Source organism: Sarcophilus harrisii, chromosome 4 (assembly GCF_902635505.1).
Source record: "Sarcophilus harrisii chromosome 4, mSarHar1.11, whole genome shotgun sequence".
NCBI classification, from domain to species: Eukaryota; Metazoa; Chordata; class Mammalia; order Dasyuromorphia; family Dasyuridae; genus Sarcophilus; species Sarcophilus harrisii.
Window position 1 is genome coordinate 364527742 of NC_045429.1, and position 17883 is coordinate 364545624.

Consider the following 17883-nt stretch of genomic DNA (forward strand, 5'->3'; position numbering starts at 1 on the left):
AAGAGAAGATAGAAGAAATGGAGATAAATGAAATCTAGCTTTATATAATATATGTTGTGGGCATTAAATTAAGTATTTATTATGAGCAGCATGATAGAAGTGGGAACATCAAGCTGAAATAAGAATGTTAAAATTAATCTATAGGACTTAGATATTTCAAGGGAATCTTTATGGGTTAGTTAACTCAATATTCCAGCGTAGAGTGAGGGAGGGGAGGGAAGACTACCTTTCACTGAAGGAATAGAACCAAAGGAAGGACTTGAGGGAATGGGATGATCCTATAGGGGAAGGAAGCAAGAGGAAAGACAATCAATTGTTTTGATTTATTTTATTTTGTCATTATTTATTTTGTCATGTGTGGTGATGGTAGGGTGTGTATGTGTTACGTGGGTGTGTATGTGTTATGTGTGTGTATATGTATGTATACACTACTCTTTGCATTTCTTTAGTCAAAGCTATAAACAGAGGAGACTAGAACAATTAGCTGTGACAAAGTTGGAAACTTTAGCTCTGTAACAGCTGTCTAGTTTTCCTGGTTTGTGTTTCTTCTTTGTAGGGGGCATTATTCTTCCAGGAACAAGTAGTAAAGTTTGATGTGGTCAATTCAGTGAAGTCTTTCTGCTGAAAAGGACATCTCTACACATCACTGTACACTTTTGTAGAGTCATGCCCTTCCTGGAGTAAATGGCTCCACAGCAGTCACCTCAGAATTTTATTTCTATAGTACTGAGCTACTCTTGTGAAGAGCTCCCATGAGCCATTTATTCTTCCTTTCAAGCATTTATCTTAGAGAATATCAGTGATTTCCTTTATAGAATTTGCTCCTTGGAAGGATCCTCAGAGGCATCTGATCTAACCTGTATCTCAATAAGAATCTTGATAACTAGCTACCTAATCCCTGCTTAAAGATCTCTAGTGAAAGAGGGTTGGGGTCCATTCTTTCCTGAGGCTGCCCATTCCACTTTTAGATGAGCTCTTATTCTTAGCAAGTATTCTTTTATATTAGAGGTAACTCGATGTAACATTCACTCAGTTATTATGTGGAATAAGGCAGAAAAGTCTGATTCTTTTTCCCGTTTTTTTAACTGGGGAGACTGGATCTTCCTATCTTACCCAGGCTGAGAACATGGCAGCCATTCCCTACCCCACTGCCATTTAGGCACTGAAATTGTGACCTAATCTATTTTTGACTTGGCCCAGTTTACCTCTTTATAAGCAGCCTAGAGGCTATTATTCCCAGGGGCTCTTCATACTAGTTTCAGCTTTGGTGCCAACAGCCTTTAACTTTAGCCATACTGCAGCTCAGAAATCAAGAACTCAAGAAATCCATGAGTTTCAGTCTTCCCTATAGTAGAGATAAAAAGCATACACCCTTTCCCAATTGATCTCTCTTCTATATAACCATCTTTTAGATGCTTGAAGACAGCTATCCTGCCCTAGAATCTTCTTGTTTTGAGACAAAACATCTTCAATTCTTTCAGCTCATCTCTATGATCTTGAGACTCTTTCCTCTCCTGGTCACTTTTTTTCTGAATGCCCTTCACTTTATCTAAGTCCTTCCTAAAATATGGCAGGTAAAACTGGACACAGTATCCCAGATGTGGTCTGACTAAGGCAGAGTCATTACTTTCCTTTCTCTGAACTATTATTCCAGCCTAGCATTACATTTGTGTGTGTGTGTGTGTGTGTGTGTTTTTTGGCTGAAGCATCGTACTATTGATTATCAGTATTCTTGGGGTACCTACTCTTGGAAAGTAGAAAAAAATAGAAAGTTGAAAACCTGCTTAATGGAAATTGAACGATAGTCATATTTCTAACTTCAGACACTTCTTAAGCTCTCAGTTGTAGAGGTCATAGTCAGACTGCTTTTTTCCATGTTGTGCTCCTCAGTAACTGCTAAACTTTGAAAAAACCACTTGAAAGCGATAATTGTCCTTTGGTTCTTCATCATGGGATCATGTGGCAACCAGGGTGAGGCTGTTTGGGATAGGGGCAGAGCCTCGTATGCTATTCCTGGCTGTCTCCAATGTTAATTTGCTGGGTGACTTTGGAGACTGGGATCATTGTTCCTACATATGTTGAACAGAGCTGACAATGTTCTAGGTCATCAGGGTCAAGGGCTCAGGGATCCTTTGAGAATACAACCAAATAAAACACTGTCTTGACAGTGTGTGTTGCTTCTAGTTTCCTATGAGGCTTCTTCTATTACTCTCAATAACCTTCTAGTTGGCACAGCCTCCAAATCTATAATTCTTTTCTCCCAATTACTTCCTTCTCAGTCAACAAGTAGAGTCATAGAAAATCCTTTGTAACATACTTCATAGATGGGCATCCAGCTTTTGCCTTAGCACTTCCAGTGATGAGGAACTCATCCCTTCAGTAGGCAATTCATTCTGGTTTTTTGACAGACTCAATTCTATCAGCTAGTCCTTCAGTAAACGTTTGCTAAGTGCTTACTATGTGCCAGGCATTTTGCTAAGCATTGGATATACAAAGAAAGGCAAATGAAAGTCTCTGCCCTCATAATATAAAAGGGGAAAAAAATAGGTCTTCTTTTTATTGAGCTAAATTATATCTCCTGTGACTTCTGCTCATTTGTCCTGGTTCTGCCTTCTGGAGCTACATACAACACATGTATTTTCTCTGCTTAATAATTACTACATAAATATTTGAAGATAGTTATTATGTGCCCCTTCATTCTTCTTCAACTCATGTTTTCCTTTCTATAAACCATTATATATTATTAATATTCTATCCTTAATAACTTCAATAACCATAGTTAATACAGTTGCTTCTCACATTATATAAAGATCTCTCACTTTCCTTGTGATCCTCCTCTGGACACACTCTCATTTCCTAATGGCCCTCTAAAAATGTAATGCCATGATAAATATGGACATATATATAGAAGAATTGTACATATTTAATATATATTGGATTACTTGCTGTCTAGGGGAGAAGGTGGGGGAAAAGGAGGAAGAAAAATTTGGAACACAAGGTTTTGCAAGGGTGAATGTTGAAAACTATCTTTGTATATATTTTGGAAATAAAAAGCTATACTTTAAAATGTAATACCAACGGACAAACATAATACTTCACAGATGATCTGACCTATCTAGATGCAACCAAGTATGGAATACAGTAGGACCATTAAATTCATTTAGCTCAGCAGACATTAACTACCTACCATAAGTCATGCATTGTACCTAGACTATGCTAAAAATATTGCCTCCTTTTCTCTGGAGACAAAACCATTATTTGTATAGCTTCAGATTATACTAATCTTTTGGTAGCTAATTCAGTTTATTAATTACTTACTATTTGTCATGTACTGTTCTGGGTACTGGTCAAATATTCAGCTTGTGGGTAGAAAGTGTCATGAACTTGTAATCTTGGGAGCTGAGCTTGAATCTCAGCTCTGCCCCTTAACTCCTACATGGCTTTGGGTTAGGTATGTAACCTTTCTGAGTTCCAGTGTCCTCACTATGAAATGATGGGGTTGGACCAGATCAGGGCTTCTTAAATTTTTTCTACTTGTGACCCTTTTTCATCCAAGAAATTTTTACTCCACTCCAAATATATAGATATATAAAATAGGTATACAAATCAAACATTTACTGATAATAAATCATAAAGAAATTTATTTTAAAACAATTCTTTGGTGTACATATAATTTTATCATTTATTAAAGATGAAAGCAAATTTGCATACTGATGAGATGAACGTGCTTGTTTATTTTTACATAAACATTTAAATCTTGGTGGAATATTTGATACTGTAGGACATAGAGCATTCAAAAACTTTTTCTTGTTGCCAAATTTGGGGAGGGATCCCCACATTCAGTTAAATGACCCCATATGGGATTCCAATACATAGTTTAAGAAACTTTGAACCAGATGACCTGTGAGATCTCTTCCAGTTCCAGTTCCATAACTGTGTATACCAACATCTTTATGTCTAAAGTTGGAGTTAGGCTTCAAAGGAAGATTGGATCAAGTAATGAATTTTTCAGAAAGTTGTAGGAAGAATGACTTGGAGACTTAAACTGAGGCTTTAGGCTCTCACACTAGAATGCTTATCAGTATACCAAAATGCCTCCTAATAAGTCAATATGCATTCAACAAGCATTTATTAAGTGTCTACTCATATACTGTGCTAAGTACTGATGATACAGTACTTGTATCCTCAAGCCCTTGCCCTCAAATAACTCCCTATCTAGTGGGGGAATTGACCAGCAAATAAATATGTATAGAAGAAGCTATGAACAGGATAAATAGGAAACAATCAACAGAGAGAAGATACTAGAATTAAAAGGGATTCTGGAAGGTTTCCTGCAGAGGATGGGGTTTTAGCTGGGACTTGAAAGAAGCTGAGAGACAGATAAAAAGAATGCTTTGCACACGTGGGGAATTACCAGTGATGATCCCTGGAGCCTGGGGGACAGCCAGGAATTTAGTATCACTGGATCAAAGAGTGTATGTTAGGGAGTAAGATGTAAGAAAACTGGAAAGATAGGAAATGAAGGGCTTTCAATTCCAAACAGAGCATTTTGTATTTGATTGTGGAGATGATAGGGAGCCACTAGGGTTTATTGAGCAGCAGGATAACATCATTGGACCTGTACCTTAGGAAAATCACTTTGGTAGCTGAATAGAAGATGAACTGAATCGAGGAGATACCCACAATAGGCTGACTAGCCATCAGGCTATTGTAATAGTCCAGACATGTGGTGGTGAGGGCCTGCTCAGGGGTGGTGACAATATCAGAGGAACTATAGAGATGTTTTTGAGAAAAGTTTTGAAGGTAAAATCAAAAGATTTTGGCAATAAATTCTATATGGAAGTGACATATAATGAGAAATTAAGGATGACAGCCAGATTGTGAGCCTGAGGACTGGAAGGATTGTCACCCACTGCCCTTAATAGTGAGAGGAAAGTTTGGAAAAGAGAAGGGTTTAGGAAGAAAGATAATCAATTCATTTTTGGACAAGTTGAGTTTAATTGGACATCCAATTAAAGATGTCTGAAATTTTATCTTTAGTTTTGGCCTATTCTTAGTCTGCCAAGATCTTTTTGACCCCTGATTTTGCCACTTACTGTTTTCTTTCCAGTTTTACTATATTGAAACATTTAAAAAATATTTCCATTTCAAATAGTTCAATTTTTTAAATGGTGTTTTAAAGAAGATATTAAGTTATCTGAAAAATCCATTTGTATGGAACTTCTAGATCATTCCCAAGAAAACTAAAAAGATAAGAGTGTTGCCACTGTTTGTATGTTGAGGGACACTAAAATGATTGTAGTGGATAGAGTGAGGTTTCATGAAATAGGAGGGAGGAAGCAATTTATAGAGGAGGAAAGGATTTTAGCTTAATAGAAGTAAGGGGTTAAGAAAGGTTCTGGGTTATCCCAGTTTGGTGAATAGATTAAGTGACTTGCCCAGGATCACACAGCTAATAAATGTCAAAAGCTAGATTTGAACTTAGGAAGAGGAGTCTTCCTGACTCCAAGCTTGACACTCTGTTCTCTGTGTCACTTCACTACCCTATTTCAGATACTCATCTACCAGTGTAAATAATCATTTGGCCCCCCCATCATCAAAAATGTTCATCACATGGGGGCCAAGTTTTTAAGGATAATATGTTCCAACCGGAATTTGACTTATTTTTGGACTCTAGGCTAGTACTCCCAGTATTTTTGGGTTGGTAGGATCTGGCACACTGTCTTAACCTAAAAACTCCAGGGTTGCAGTATAATTAGCATTAGAGTGTGGGTATAATGAAACTTTGCTAACAATCACATTAGGACTGGTAAATCCAATTGAGTGTTGCCTCCCTGAAATTAGTCATCTGGGTTACTGTATATTTTCCCAGCAATATTGCCCTTGTTCAAAATGTCTCTAGAACTCCTCTGTTGGAATTGCCTTCAGAATCTGCCACTGTTTCTCTTGACTACCCTTAGTGATAGCATGAGTCATTTGGAGAAATCTAGGTAATACTTCCTTGCTTTTTACTTCTTTTCCATTGGGGAATTTATGGAGTATAACTGGTAAATGTTACAAATCTTGTGTGGCTTTTATATTCATGTTCCCTAACCTCATCTGTGGCCCTTCTTGCATGCAACACTTTTTTATTCATTTCAAAATTCTTCTCTATTTTTAACTTGCCCTTTTCTCCTTAGTTTTTCAATGAGAAGCCATCTTTCTTTAGCTTCCCTTGATCTAAATCTTTGTTTCTTCTTGGACTTTGATCCATCATTAATCTCTTGATTACATCTTCAGTCTTTCTCTTTCAGTTGACCCTTTTTTGTCTAGATCTACATGCACACAGACACACACACATGCATGCATGTGTGCGCAATTCTACTTTCTCTCTCACCTGATCCTATCATCCACTTGAACTTGCTATCTTTACTCTTTTAAGAAGTATGAAGAAAAAAAAAGTTTATACTGAAGGCTTCCAATGCTTCTACCCACTTTCTCCTTGAAACCTTCTCATTTGGATTCTTGCTCTTTACCACTTGGCTGAGACTATTCCTTTGAAAAGTCTCCAATAACTAAATCCAATGATCTTTTTTTCAGTTCTGAGCTTACTTGACAACTGAATTTTTGCTCAAGCTGGTTGCTCCACCTAGAATCTTTTTCACATTATCTTCATCTTTTGAAATCCCACTTGTCCTTCATAAAGGGAGTGGAATTTGCATTGGCCCTCAGGCTTTCCTTTATCTCTTATTTTCTTCCCTTTAAAAATTCTTATGGTATGCTTTTGTGTGTATCATTCATTTATCATAATCTACTTGTGTTATATTTATTTACATACATGTCTTCTTTTTCCCTACTGGAAAAAAAAGTCTTTGAGGACAGAAGGTATTGATTACTCTGCTTTGTTACTACTGTAGCCCCTAGGATAGTGCATTGTATAGAATAGGCTCTATGTGTTAATTGATTAAAAAATGAATTGCTGAATGAGAAAACTAAATAATAATACTGTAACTGATCAAAAGTAAGGTTTAACTATGAAGTGATGAGAATGATCTTCTTGTAGGACTCATGAACTCTGAAGGGAAGTGTAAGAGAAGTTCCAGAAATATCTGGACTGTTAAGTGTATATCTATCCAAAATAAGTGCTTTGAGGAACAACACTTGGATATATATTATTTCATTATTCTTTAATTACATGCATTCTGTGTGAGAAAGGCCTTGAGAATTTCCATTAAGGTAAAAAATCAGTTCAGATGGAAAACATTCTGAAAGTAAGCAGAACGCTGGACAAAATGTGCTTCTCTGTCTCCCAACATCCCAAGCATCCCAATGCTTGATTTTCATATGCTAGCTGGGGTGCCAACTGTTCAAGTGCTGGGGTGGGGGGAGTGCGGGGGAGTGCCCTAGCCAGTTTCAAAATGTCCCAGGATCATGTTTATATCTTAACTTTACAAAAACTAAAGTAGCTTGGGACTTCTGAGATAGCCTATATATGCAGGTCATTCCTTTAAATTGGGCCCCTTTGTGTCAAATGAAATTTCTTTAACTCGAGGGATGCTTTTTGTTTAGAGATAGTCATTTAGTTTCCTTTGAAAGAAACAAATTTGCCTATCTTTTGCTCCCTGCATTGTGAAGATTACTTGTATTCTCTATCAGAACAAATGCCTTTAAGATGTGTGTGTGTGTATGTGTGTCTGTATGTGTGTGTGTGTGTGTGTGTGAGATGATTCAACATGTCTTTGTCTTCCTAGTCACTGTTTTATTCATACTTTCCTTTCCTCTAGGCTGTGTCTTATATGGATAAATCTCCAAAGCTGACGTGCCCACAGATGTCATTAGGGAGGAAGGGAGGGAATGCTGGATGCTGGCAAAATCAAGCCAGCCTGCACTTAATTTTATTTAATTTTCTAGTTCCAAGCACTGGGGTAAATTGAGGTCAGGGAGATTCTGAGAAGGAAGCAAGCACTCTCATTTGGGTCATACTAAATGAGATGCTGAATTTAGAATTTGCTTCATTTAGGAAAAAAAAAGCTCACTTGTCTTTTTTTTTTCCCCCCAACAGCTCAATACAAGTAATGTCATCTTAAAGACGGGATTTGATTTTCTGGACAACTGGTAAATGAAACAAAACCAAGAGCCCCAAAACTTTTTTTCCCCAAAGCATTATGCTGGAGAAGAAAGATAAAGAAAAGGGCAACATCTCCCCCCACCCCATGTCTTTCATTTTTCCTCCCTTTTGCATACTTTTTTCTTAATAATTTGAAACTATTCAATGTTGCCTTGTCTAGATGTTGCCATTTGTTATAAGAGCAGGCACATTTCTATTTTATTTTATTTTTGGTGATCAGTAATGACATTTTTTAATTTAGAATTTTTTAAAGCTTGCTACAAGCTATTTAAATATGATAGGGGCATCTTCTGTTGCAAGCCCCACCAAATTCACTTCTCCTCACCTTTATCCTCCCCCCCAAAAAAAACCCCAAACTTATTTGTGAATATTTGATGTGGAAAAAACTACAAAAATAGACTGTCTTCTATAAATTCTTTTTATTTAAGAGATCAACTCTTTTCTTTATAATGGTTTCCTTGGCTAAAAAGGCTCTGACATTTCAGCAGCAATCATGTCAAGATTTACCTCTTTAAATAATTCACCAGACACTGCCAACCTGCGCAAGTGGGCTAGTCCTCAATTGACAATTCTCACATTGGTACTGGCCTTGATCCTCCTGTTAATTCTAGAAACCAGTGTATTGCTAGAAGTCAAAGAAAATATGGTTGTTATCATGCTGCCCTAATAGAGATCAATACCATGGCTATTTGTTTTTTTAATTGCATGCTTAAAATTTTGTATTAACTTTGTATTATTTGATATCTAGTTTAGTGACTGTCTCAGAACTACACCTTACTTGAGTTTTGTACCAGTTTCTTCTTTGAAGAGCTTTGTTCCTTATGTATCCCTGGTGATTCTTATCTAGATGGGAATGTGGAAACTATGTCAGTCATTGTTGGATAAATGGCTATTGTGATTGATTGTCCTAAAACCCAATAGGACACTGGTTGGTGAACCAAGTTTCTTGTTCTAAAAGATTCAAAGACTGTTTCTGCCCGTAAATAGCCAACCTTGCTATGTGTTCCTCCCAGAATACACCAGGCCTTTCCCCACCATCAGCAAAAATGGAGATGTAATGTCACCACTAACCTATCTATCCTGGAGAACTTTGGGATTCTGATGTAATAGCAGGGGACCTTCCTAGGACTGAAACTGTCTTCACAGGACTTTCCTTGCTTATTGTACAACCACTAACTTTTGCTGAAGAACTCCAGTCCTTTTCAGTCAGCTTACTGCATTAGATATGATTCACATAGAAGGGGACATAGACATAGTCTTCTCTGTAAACTGCAACTGTGTCATGGCCTCTGGCATCTCCTATCCCCATGCAGGTGTTGGGACAAATTCTAATGCAGCACGATTTATACACTGCCTCTCACTGTGTCCTCCTCACCTGAAGCCTTAATTTCCCTGAGCCTTTGCCAGTGAATGTTTGGTTCCAGTATCAGAACGTGTGTGTGTTAGAATTTGAGAGGGGGAGTTGGTCTTTTTGTTTGTTTGTTTTTAGGACTTCACTAAATTGTTCCCAGAATGTTTTTTCCCCCTTCTCTCCAAAGACACATGACAATTACTTTACTTTTAAAGAAAAGTCTCTGCCAAAGTGGTATCCTGGCCAACTGTTGGGGTAGACACAGCCAATGGCTTCAAGTCTGTGAACCACATTTGGGCCCCTAGGGGCTTGGCATTTTAAGCTTCTCACTGTGTCAGAGGGGAGGAATAGAGCTGGCAAAATATAGGTTCTTTCTGCATTTAAGTATAGTTGATCTTTAAAAGAAAAAAAAAACTAATTTGAGCTTTTTGAGTTACTGGGGTGGGGGGCAGTCCTCAAAATTTGTGAGCTAGGGTCTTGCTTTTTTTTTTTTTTTTTTTTTAGCCAAATATGCTTGATAGAGCATCAGTAAAGTGATGATGTAAACTTCACTATTGACCATCTGGTCCCATTTTTCACAATGGGAGCTCCTCAAAGCCTGACTGAAAATCTAGCCTCTCCTATCTCAACAAGAAACTGAGGCTGGTTTATAATGAGCTAGAAAGTAAACTTAAAAAAAAAAAAAGACACTTATTTAAGTTTGCTTTGATTTAAACTTCTTGAGAGTCCCTGATATATGAATTTGTTTTATTTTGGATAGGTAACTACTATTTTGTCCAAATCAACTATTTCCCTAAGGGGGAGAGGGGAAGGGGTGGCTCCTAAAGCTCTGATATCAAACTGTCTTCATCCTATCTAGTGTTCAATCTAGTGTTAAGTTTCCACTAATTTGCAACTTAGTAAAAGTATTATGCTTAAAAAATTCTTAATAGCACAATCCCTTGAGGTTAATTTTTTTAAAGTTGAAGGAAACTAGAGAGAGATTACTGGAGTTTTTATTGGTTAAGAGGAAGCAAGGTGTAGTAGAATGGTCATTCAGTTGGCCATGAGCAAACATGTGTAAAATGGGCTTATAATGCTGCTTCTTGTCCATCTCACAGAGTTGTTATGACAAAAAAGGAAGGAAGGAAGGAAGGAAAAAAGAAAGGAAAAAAGCCTTATACATGAAAGTTCTTTATAAGCAGCAAAAATACTATTTCATTGCAAAACACTATTAGTAATTTTTTACCTGCTTTGGACATGCATTGTCAAGGAATAGTGGAAGGCTTAACAAGATTCCTGTGGCTTTCCAGTATTCACCAATCATGTCAAATATCAGGGAGTTACAAGACACCTCAGGCCATGTTCTTTATTAAAAATATAATATGAATCACTAAGATATTGTTTGGTTTTTTTAACTCTTTGAACTAAACTCCAGTGCATAGGGAATGTCTTTACACTTTTCCTATGATAGTCAATGATGTTCCACTCCCAAAGAAAAGAAAATTGAGACTTGAGTTTGCATGTGTTTTTCCTTAGAGTGGGACATCAAAACAGACATTTTTATTTAAAACAAACTTTTCCACTGCAGAGTGTACAGCTAGAATTCCTCTCTGCATTCTGTACCCTTAGGATTCAACTCAAGGATTCTGAGTGAAGCATCTTTTTAATTTCCCTCAAGAAGATTGAAAAGCTGTGACCATTCTCAAAATGGCATGGTTTCCCCTATCTTCCCTTTCCCCCACCACTGCCCCACTATAGGTTTCTCCCTTTGGAATGCTGGGAGTCCTGGATACTTTGGGAGCAGCTGGTAAAGCATGTGGCAACCTTGTCGGTCACTCTCGGTGGCTTCCTAGCCTCCATCCTGATAGCACAACCTAAGGCTTTGTGGTTTGATGCTCTTCTTTGATACGCATTTTCAAAAAGACAAATTCTTACTGACAACTTGTACTTGGTCATATTTTATATAAATAACCTTTAATAAAGTCATTTTAAATAGATTGTGTGTTTATGTGTCTATGTTCTTGGCCTCCAACTATGTGAATCTATTCTAGGATTCTGTTTTGGAGATTGTCATCTAAGGAGTGCAAAGGGTTATCCCTAATTAAAAGTATTCTTAAATCTTCCCTGGGAAACTTGCTTCATGCAGTTAGTTATAAGACTGGTCATTCTGCTGATTGGGTGTGTGGTCAGGGAAGAGGTACAACCAACAGTAACACTATATATAGCAGCAGGAAAGAACAGACTCTGTCTTATATGACTTACAGTTCTTTAGGGAAAATCCTTTCTACACTGAAAGTCCCGGACAAAGTGGATCATTGCATTTTGATGTGATCCAATATATGAAGTGCTGTCTCCTTCTAAATCTCTGGATTAGTCTACTTGAAGCTGATATTCAATGAAAAAAAAAATAGCCATAATAAGTCTTGTTTCATCTGTGGTGGTTGTTCTTTGTTCTTCAAGAGGACCATGACATCAAGGAGAAGATGCCATGACATGCTCGTGAATTGGATTTAATTGAGGGAAAGCTCATTTGTTAATAGTAATAAGGAGTGATACTTCCATATCCCCATATTCTATCTCTAGCGATTGTATTGCTGTTGTTTTTTGGATAAATAAATGGAAGGATGAGAGTGCATTAGAGTACAGTGGAAAGAACATTGGACTTGGAGCCATGAACATCTGGGGTCAATTCCTACCTCAAACACTAGCTAAGTGATTTTGGGCAAATCACTTGATCTCTTTGGGCGTCAGTTTCCTCATCTGTAAAATGAGGCATTGGGACTTGATGACCTCTATGGTTTTTTGCAGCTACAGATTTATGATCCTAGGATCCCATGACCTTTCAGTGCATGTGCCATATATTATTAATGCCCTGAAGTTTCCCTTTGAAGATCCAATGTTTTGAGTGGTTGTATTTGTTTAATCTTTTACTTGTGCTGTTGAATAGTACTATTTGTAAGGATGTATCTCTAATCAGTAGCAGAGTCCCAGTATAACTTAATTGGTTTCCTTTCACATTGAAAGGGGTCCATAAGATCCAGGATCAATGACTGTCTAGCATCAAATTTATGGATAGTAGAACTGATGAGTTCTTTGTGGAATCTCCCTCATTTGATAATTTAACAGACATTACATACCTATGTGCACCTTACTATACCAAATAATGGAGATTTGCCCCACACAGAAAAAAATTCGTTTAAGATGTGACCAACCATCAAGAAGAGGTTATGAGCCTCTGGTCCTCAGAAATTGCATCTATCTTAGTGTGAAATTGACAGTAATATCTTCAAAGACTTGGCAAGCAAATAAGACCACCAGCTCTGGTAAGTTCTAAGAAAGTCATAAGGAAAATGCCAATTTCTTCCAGAGAGAGAACTATGGAGACCAAATGTGGATTAAAACATAGTATTTTCACCTTTTTGTTTGGCTTTTTTCCTTGTGTTTTTTCCCCTTTTGGTGTGATTTTTCTTGTACAAAATGACAGATATGGAAATATGTTGAAAAGGATTGCACGTATTTGAACTTTATGAGATTGCTGTTTTGGGAAGGGGGGAGGAAAGGAGGGAATGGAGAAAAGTTCAGAACACAAAGTTTTACAAAAAAATAATATTGAAAGCTATCTTTTACATGTATTTGTAAAAATAAAATTTTATTGAAATAAAAAAGAAAGAAATGGTCCTTTCTTTTTCTGTCTCTGTGTGTGTTAGTCTCTGTCTCTCTGTCTGTCTGTCTGTCTCTCTCTCTCTCTCTCTCTCAGTATCTCTTTGTTTCTCTCACTGAAGTTGACAATATTATCTTCAAAGACTTTACAAGAAAACAAGCTTTGGTCACTCCTAAGATATGATCCAACAAATTCTATCTACACACACACATACATACAATCATATACATACATACATACATACACGTGTGTTATATATACATAATGTTTATCATCTATAAGATATATGACATCTATATATACCTACATATCTATATACATATGTATATGTGTATATGCATACATGTATATAAGCTGTTGTAAGACCATGACATGGAACATGGCCAAAACTTATGCTCCCTTTGCTTGTAACCTTTTGAGGACCTTAGTGTGAAAGTCACACTAAATTGAGGCCTTGGTAAGATAGTATTTACTGTCAAGGAATTTGTAAGCTAAGAGGTCATTTCATTCAACAAATATTCATTGAGCCACTGAGATAAACTAATATGGTAGGCACTGTGGGAGATAAAAGTAAGATTCTGTTTCCTTCCTTGTTAAGGACCTTTTTATATACAAGATATATGCACAATTTATAACAGCCCAAAATAGGAAATGGCAAATGCCAGAGATTGGATAGTTAGAGATGAAGGGAGAAGTATAAATGTGGGGAAGCAGGAAAATGCTTCATCACATTCAAGATGAGTTGGGAGTGATAGGTAAGATTTCAACAAATAAGAGAGAATAGAATGAGTAAACACATAAAGATAGGAAAGATATATTTTGGGAAACAGTAATTAGTTTGGGTGGAGCAGAGAGTAGATATAATTAAAAATAAAATTGCAAAGATGGGTTGGGACCATATTGTGGAGGACCTTATATAGTTGTGGATTAAGGAAATGGAGATCTACTGAAGACTTCTAAGGAAGTGACGTGACTAGAATTATTCTTTAGGCAAATTAATCTGGCAAGGAAAAGAGAAAAAATAGTTTTTTTCAAATGGAAATGCAATTTATTAATTCCATGGTTAATGATCTATTTTCCTTACCACTTAGTACTCTCAATCAGCTGGCATTTAGAGTATATTGTGTTCTAAAGCATGTGAAGTGATTCCTTATTTGTCTTATCTAATCCTTATACACATTTATTCTATGTTTGAATGTGTTGTTTAATATGCCCCATCTTTTCATGGTCTTTTTAAAGTACATTATGAGAATTAAAAATAGAATTTCCTCTGGCATTATTTTAAAAGATCTTTCCTTAGACAAAATAGCTTAGATTTGCTATCTACTATACTCACCTTTCCTAGATTGAGACTCATTTAGCTTCTTATTTAATGTTGGTCAAAAGTTTCCCTAAACCAACATTGCTTTTTAGTTACTTGAACCTGTCTGGTGACAATTCATCTGACTGTAATCATAGGATTAAAGATTTTTGGCTGAAAGGCTGAGGCCATTCTGTATAATTCTACCCCCTCAACAACCGCACACACATCCCTTAACTCACCAGTATTTTATAAATGAAGGTCCGTGTTTATTGAACTGGTGAATTCAGCTCCTGGAGAGAAAAAAAAGACAAGGCTCCTCTGGTCTAGCCCACACTTCCAGATGGTCTGAGAGACCAGAAGAATCACAGAATCTCAGAACTAAAAGAGATTTTAAATGTGTTTTTCCTTAGAGTGGGACATCATTTAAAAATCATCTAGTCTATTCTCACCCCCTCACTTTTTTAAAATGACAAACAGGCCTTAGGAATGACTTGACTAAGGCCTAGATAGTTGATAACAGAGCTAGTCTGGTGGGAAAGAGCAATTTTGAAAAGGAAATATGCTAGGTTGTAAAGTAAACTAAAGTTTTTGATATTTTTTTTCCAATAGCAGTATGAAACCATAGGGGTTTATTGAAGGAATGACATGGTCAAATCTTCACTTTAGGAAAATCACTTATGCAGCTACATGGACACAGATACAAATTGGAAGAGATTTGAGGATGATGGTAAGAGTAGGGAAATAGATGAAATGGAGTCTCATATTTCTTTTTTATGTTTTGCATAAGGTGGACTGATCAGTTTAGTTTATTTGAGTAACATTCTGTACTGAAGATATCAATATCATTTTGTATTTGTATCCCCAGGACTTATTTTGGTATCTGCACACAGTAAGTATTTAATAAATGTTGATTAAAAAATTAAATAATGCATGTAAAACATGTTGTAAATCTTATAATGCTATATAAATTTTACACTATTGGATGGTGCTACAGAAGTTTCTCAATCTTTCTGCTCCCTCCTACCTTCTGAAAGGAACAGAGCTAAATCTTACCCAGATCTCCTTTCTTTCTTTCTCACGTTGTGTAAATTGTAGATTTAATTAGCCAGGCTTTGTAACAAAAGTTAGTTCACTTTTAGCCTATGGGAAACATGTTGCTTGTTGTTCAGTTGTTTTAGTCTGACTCTTTATGACCTCATCTGAAAATCCATCTAGGATTTCTTGGCCTAGATACAGGAGTTAATTTACTATTTTCTTCTCCAATTCATTGTATAGATGAGGAGACTGAGGCAAGCAGGCTTCAGTGACATGCTCAAACTCACAAGCTGGTGTTGAACTCAGAAAGATGAGTCTTTCTGGCTTCAGGCCCAGAACTCTATCCCCTATGACACCTAGCTTCTCATCCTCCACCACATGGACAACATAATATCCCCTCAAGTCTACTTTATTCCTTTTTCTACTACTTTATGGAGTTTATATCAAGAATCAGTACTTTTATACTAGCACAGAATTCCTAGTTAAGTAAATCCCTAACATGAAGACAGGTTAGCTCACTGTCTTTATTTAAAATTTATGTTTTTCTAACTAACCTCTATCTTCTTAGCATTCAAGGGAAAATCACATTAAAAGAAGTATGTAGATAAAAGAAATGAGCAAAACTTGTTCCTGGACAGGCATGGGGAAAAGTTGAGTAAGAATATATCTTTTGGAACTTTCCTCATATCCTTAAGAAGCAAGTCTAGTCAGCCGATTCAGTCAATTCTTTCTGCTACATTGCTAGCAGAATCCCAAGGGCCTATTTCTGACTTTCTTTCCCTTCTCCATCACAGCTTAGCTCTCCTTTTACTGTTGGTTGCCTCTGTACCCCTAATTCTTCCTAGATTGCCATGTTAAATTCCACATGGGTCTGGGGATTTTTCCTCCTTCACTAATACTACCGCTGAGCTCTTAAAATCCTCATTCCTTCCTCTCATCCTGTTCTCTTCCTCTTTCTTGTGTGTATATGTGTGTGTGTGTGTGTGTATATATTTCTTTCAAAACTTCCAGACATGACTCAAGTCTGCTTACCAACTCAAAAGATTATTATAATCCAAAATCTCACTCAGGGTAGAAAGAGAACTATCACTTTGAGATACAGATCCTTGCAGCCAGTCAGTTTTCAAATGATCATTATGTAGACATCAGTTATTATTATTATTTACAAGGATTTTTCCCTTAATTTTTTCCAATTCAATTCAGCATTTATTAAGTGCCTTCTATGTGGCACTTCTTCTATGTGACCTGTCTTCTATGTGACAGGCACTGTGCTAATCACTTTATAGTTATTTTATGGTTGAGGAGAGTGATTTATTCAAGGTCATTCTGCTAGCATGAGGTTAAATTTGAACTCAGATCTTGTCTTCAGGCCCAGAGTTTTCCATAGCACCACCTAGTAGAATTTAGTGCAACCTGTTGTGTACAAGGGACACTGCTCTATATACCCAGATGCCTATGATAGATCCTGCTCTTAAAAAATTTGCCATTTAATAGCTGAGAATAAAAGGTACACAATTTGGAGAGTGTGGAGGAGATTTAAAAAAAAAAAAAAACTAGACCTGTGACTTTAAAGATCTTCAGATAATTTCATATCCACATTAATGTTCTCTGTTTTCTCCCTTTAATTTGCTTAACAATTTAAAAAAAATTAAAACTGAACCTTGATTTCATTAGCATAGAGAACTTCTCTCCACCGGTGAAGATCTCTCCAGATTCTGCAACTGCTTATGCTAATATACAGAAAGATATCAAATATGCTATGGCAAAGGGGGGAAATAGGGATCACTTCAGCCTTGGAAGAGAACCAATGAGACCTTTATGGAAGAATCATGTGAAAGACTTGGCCCCTGGACAGGCAGGAGAAGACTTCATTTGAAGATTTCATTTACTGCTTCAAGTAACTGCAGAGATGAAGCCTCCAGTATAAACATCAGTCCACTTGCTGTTACACTAAATTCTTTATTTCTGAAAAGGCCTTTTTTAACTCAGCTGGGGAAATGTGGCCTGGCTTATCCAAAAATAACAACCAGCAGACCACTGTAGAAAACCCCCAAAAGCATGGACCAAGGAAGAACAGATTGTGCTCAAACAGAACTGTGGGCAATTGTTGGTCAGCTTGAGGGGTCTGGCAGTAGAAACGTGTGGGCAATTTTAGGATCACATTGCAAGGGATAGAAATCCTAGAGCCTTTCTCAGAGTTTTGTGGTTCTATGTAAACAAAGTTAGGCTTCAGGTAGAATTGGACACCTGGGGCAGGATGGGAGGTTGGAAACAATTTAACGTCACTCATTAAACAATTTACTTGGCCAGAGAAATCGGCTCTAGAAGACTATGAATAATAAGCTATTTTTCACTCATGTAGTATTTCTGAATCAACTGATGGTACAGAACATATAAAATAGAGGGATTACATTTCTAGAGAAAAGATCAACACATTTTAACAA

General features: G+C 36.8%; 1 protein-coding gene across 2 annotated transcripts in view; it reads left to right on the forward strand.

The window, feature by feature from the left end:
* C4H1orf198 (chromosome 4 C1orf198 homolog) overlaps positions 1 to 11437 on the forward strand; it is a 44328-nt gene extending 32891 nt beyond the window's left edge. For both annotated transcript variants that reach the window (XM_023502070.2, XM_012547980.3), the window contains one exon: positions 8042 to 11437. In XM_023502070.2, the coding sequence (XP_023357838.2) occupies positions 8042 to 8098 (57 nt within the window). In that variant the 3' untranslated portion in view covers positions 8099 to 11437. The remainder of the gene's footprint in view (positions 1 to 8041) is intronic.
* The last annotated feature ends 6446 nt before the right edge of the window (positions 11438 to 17883 follow it).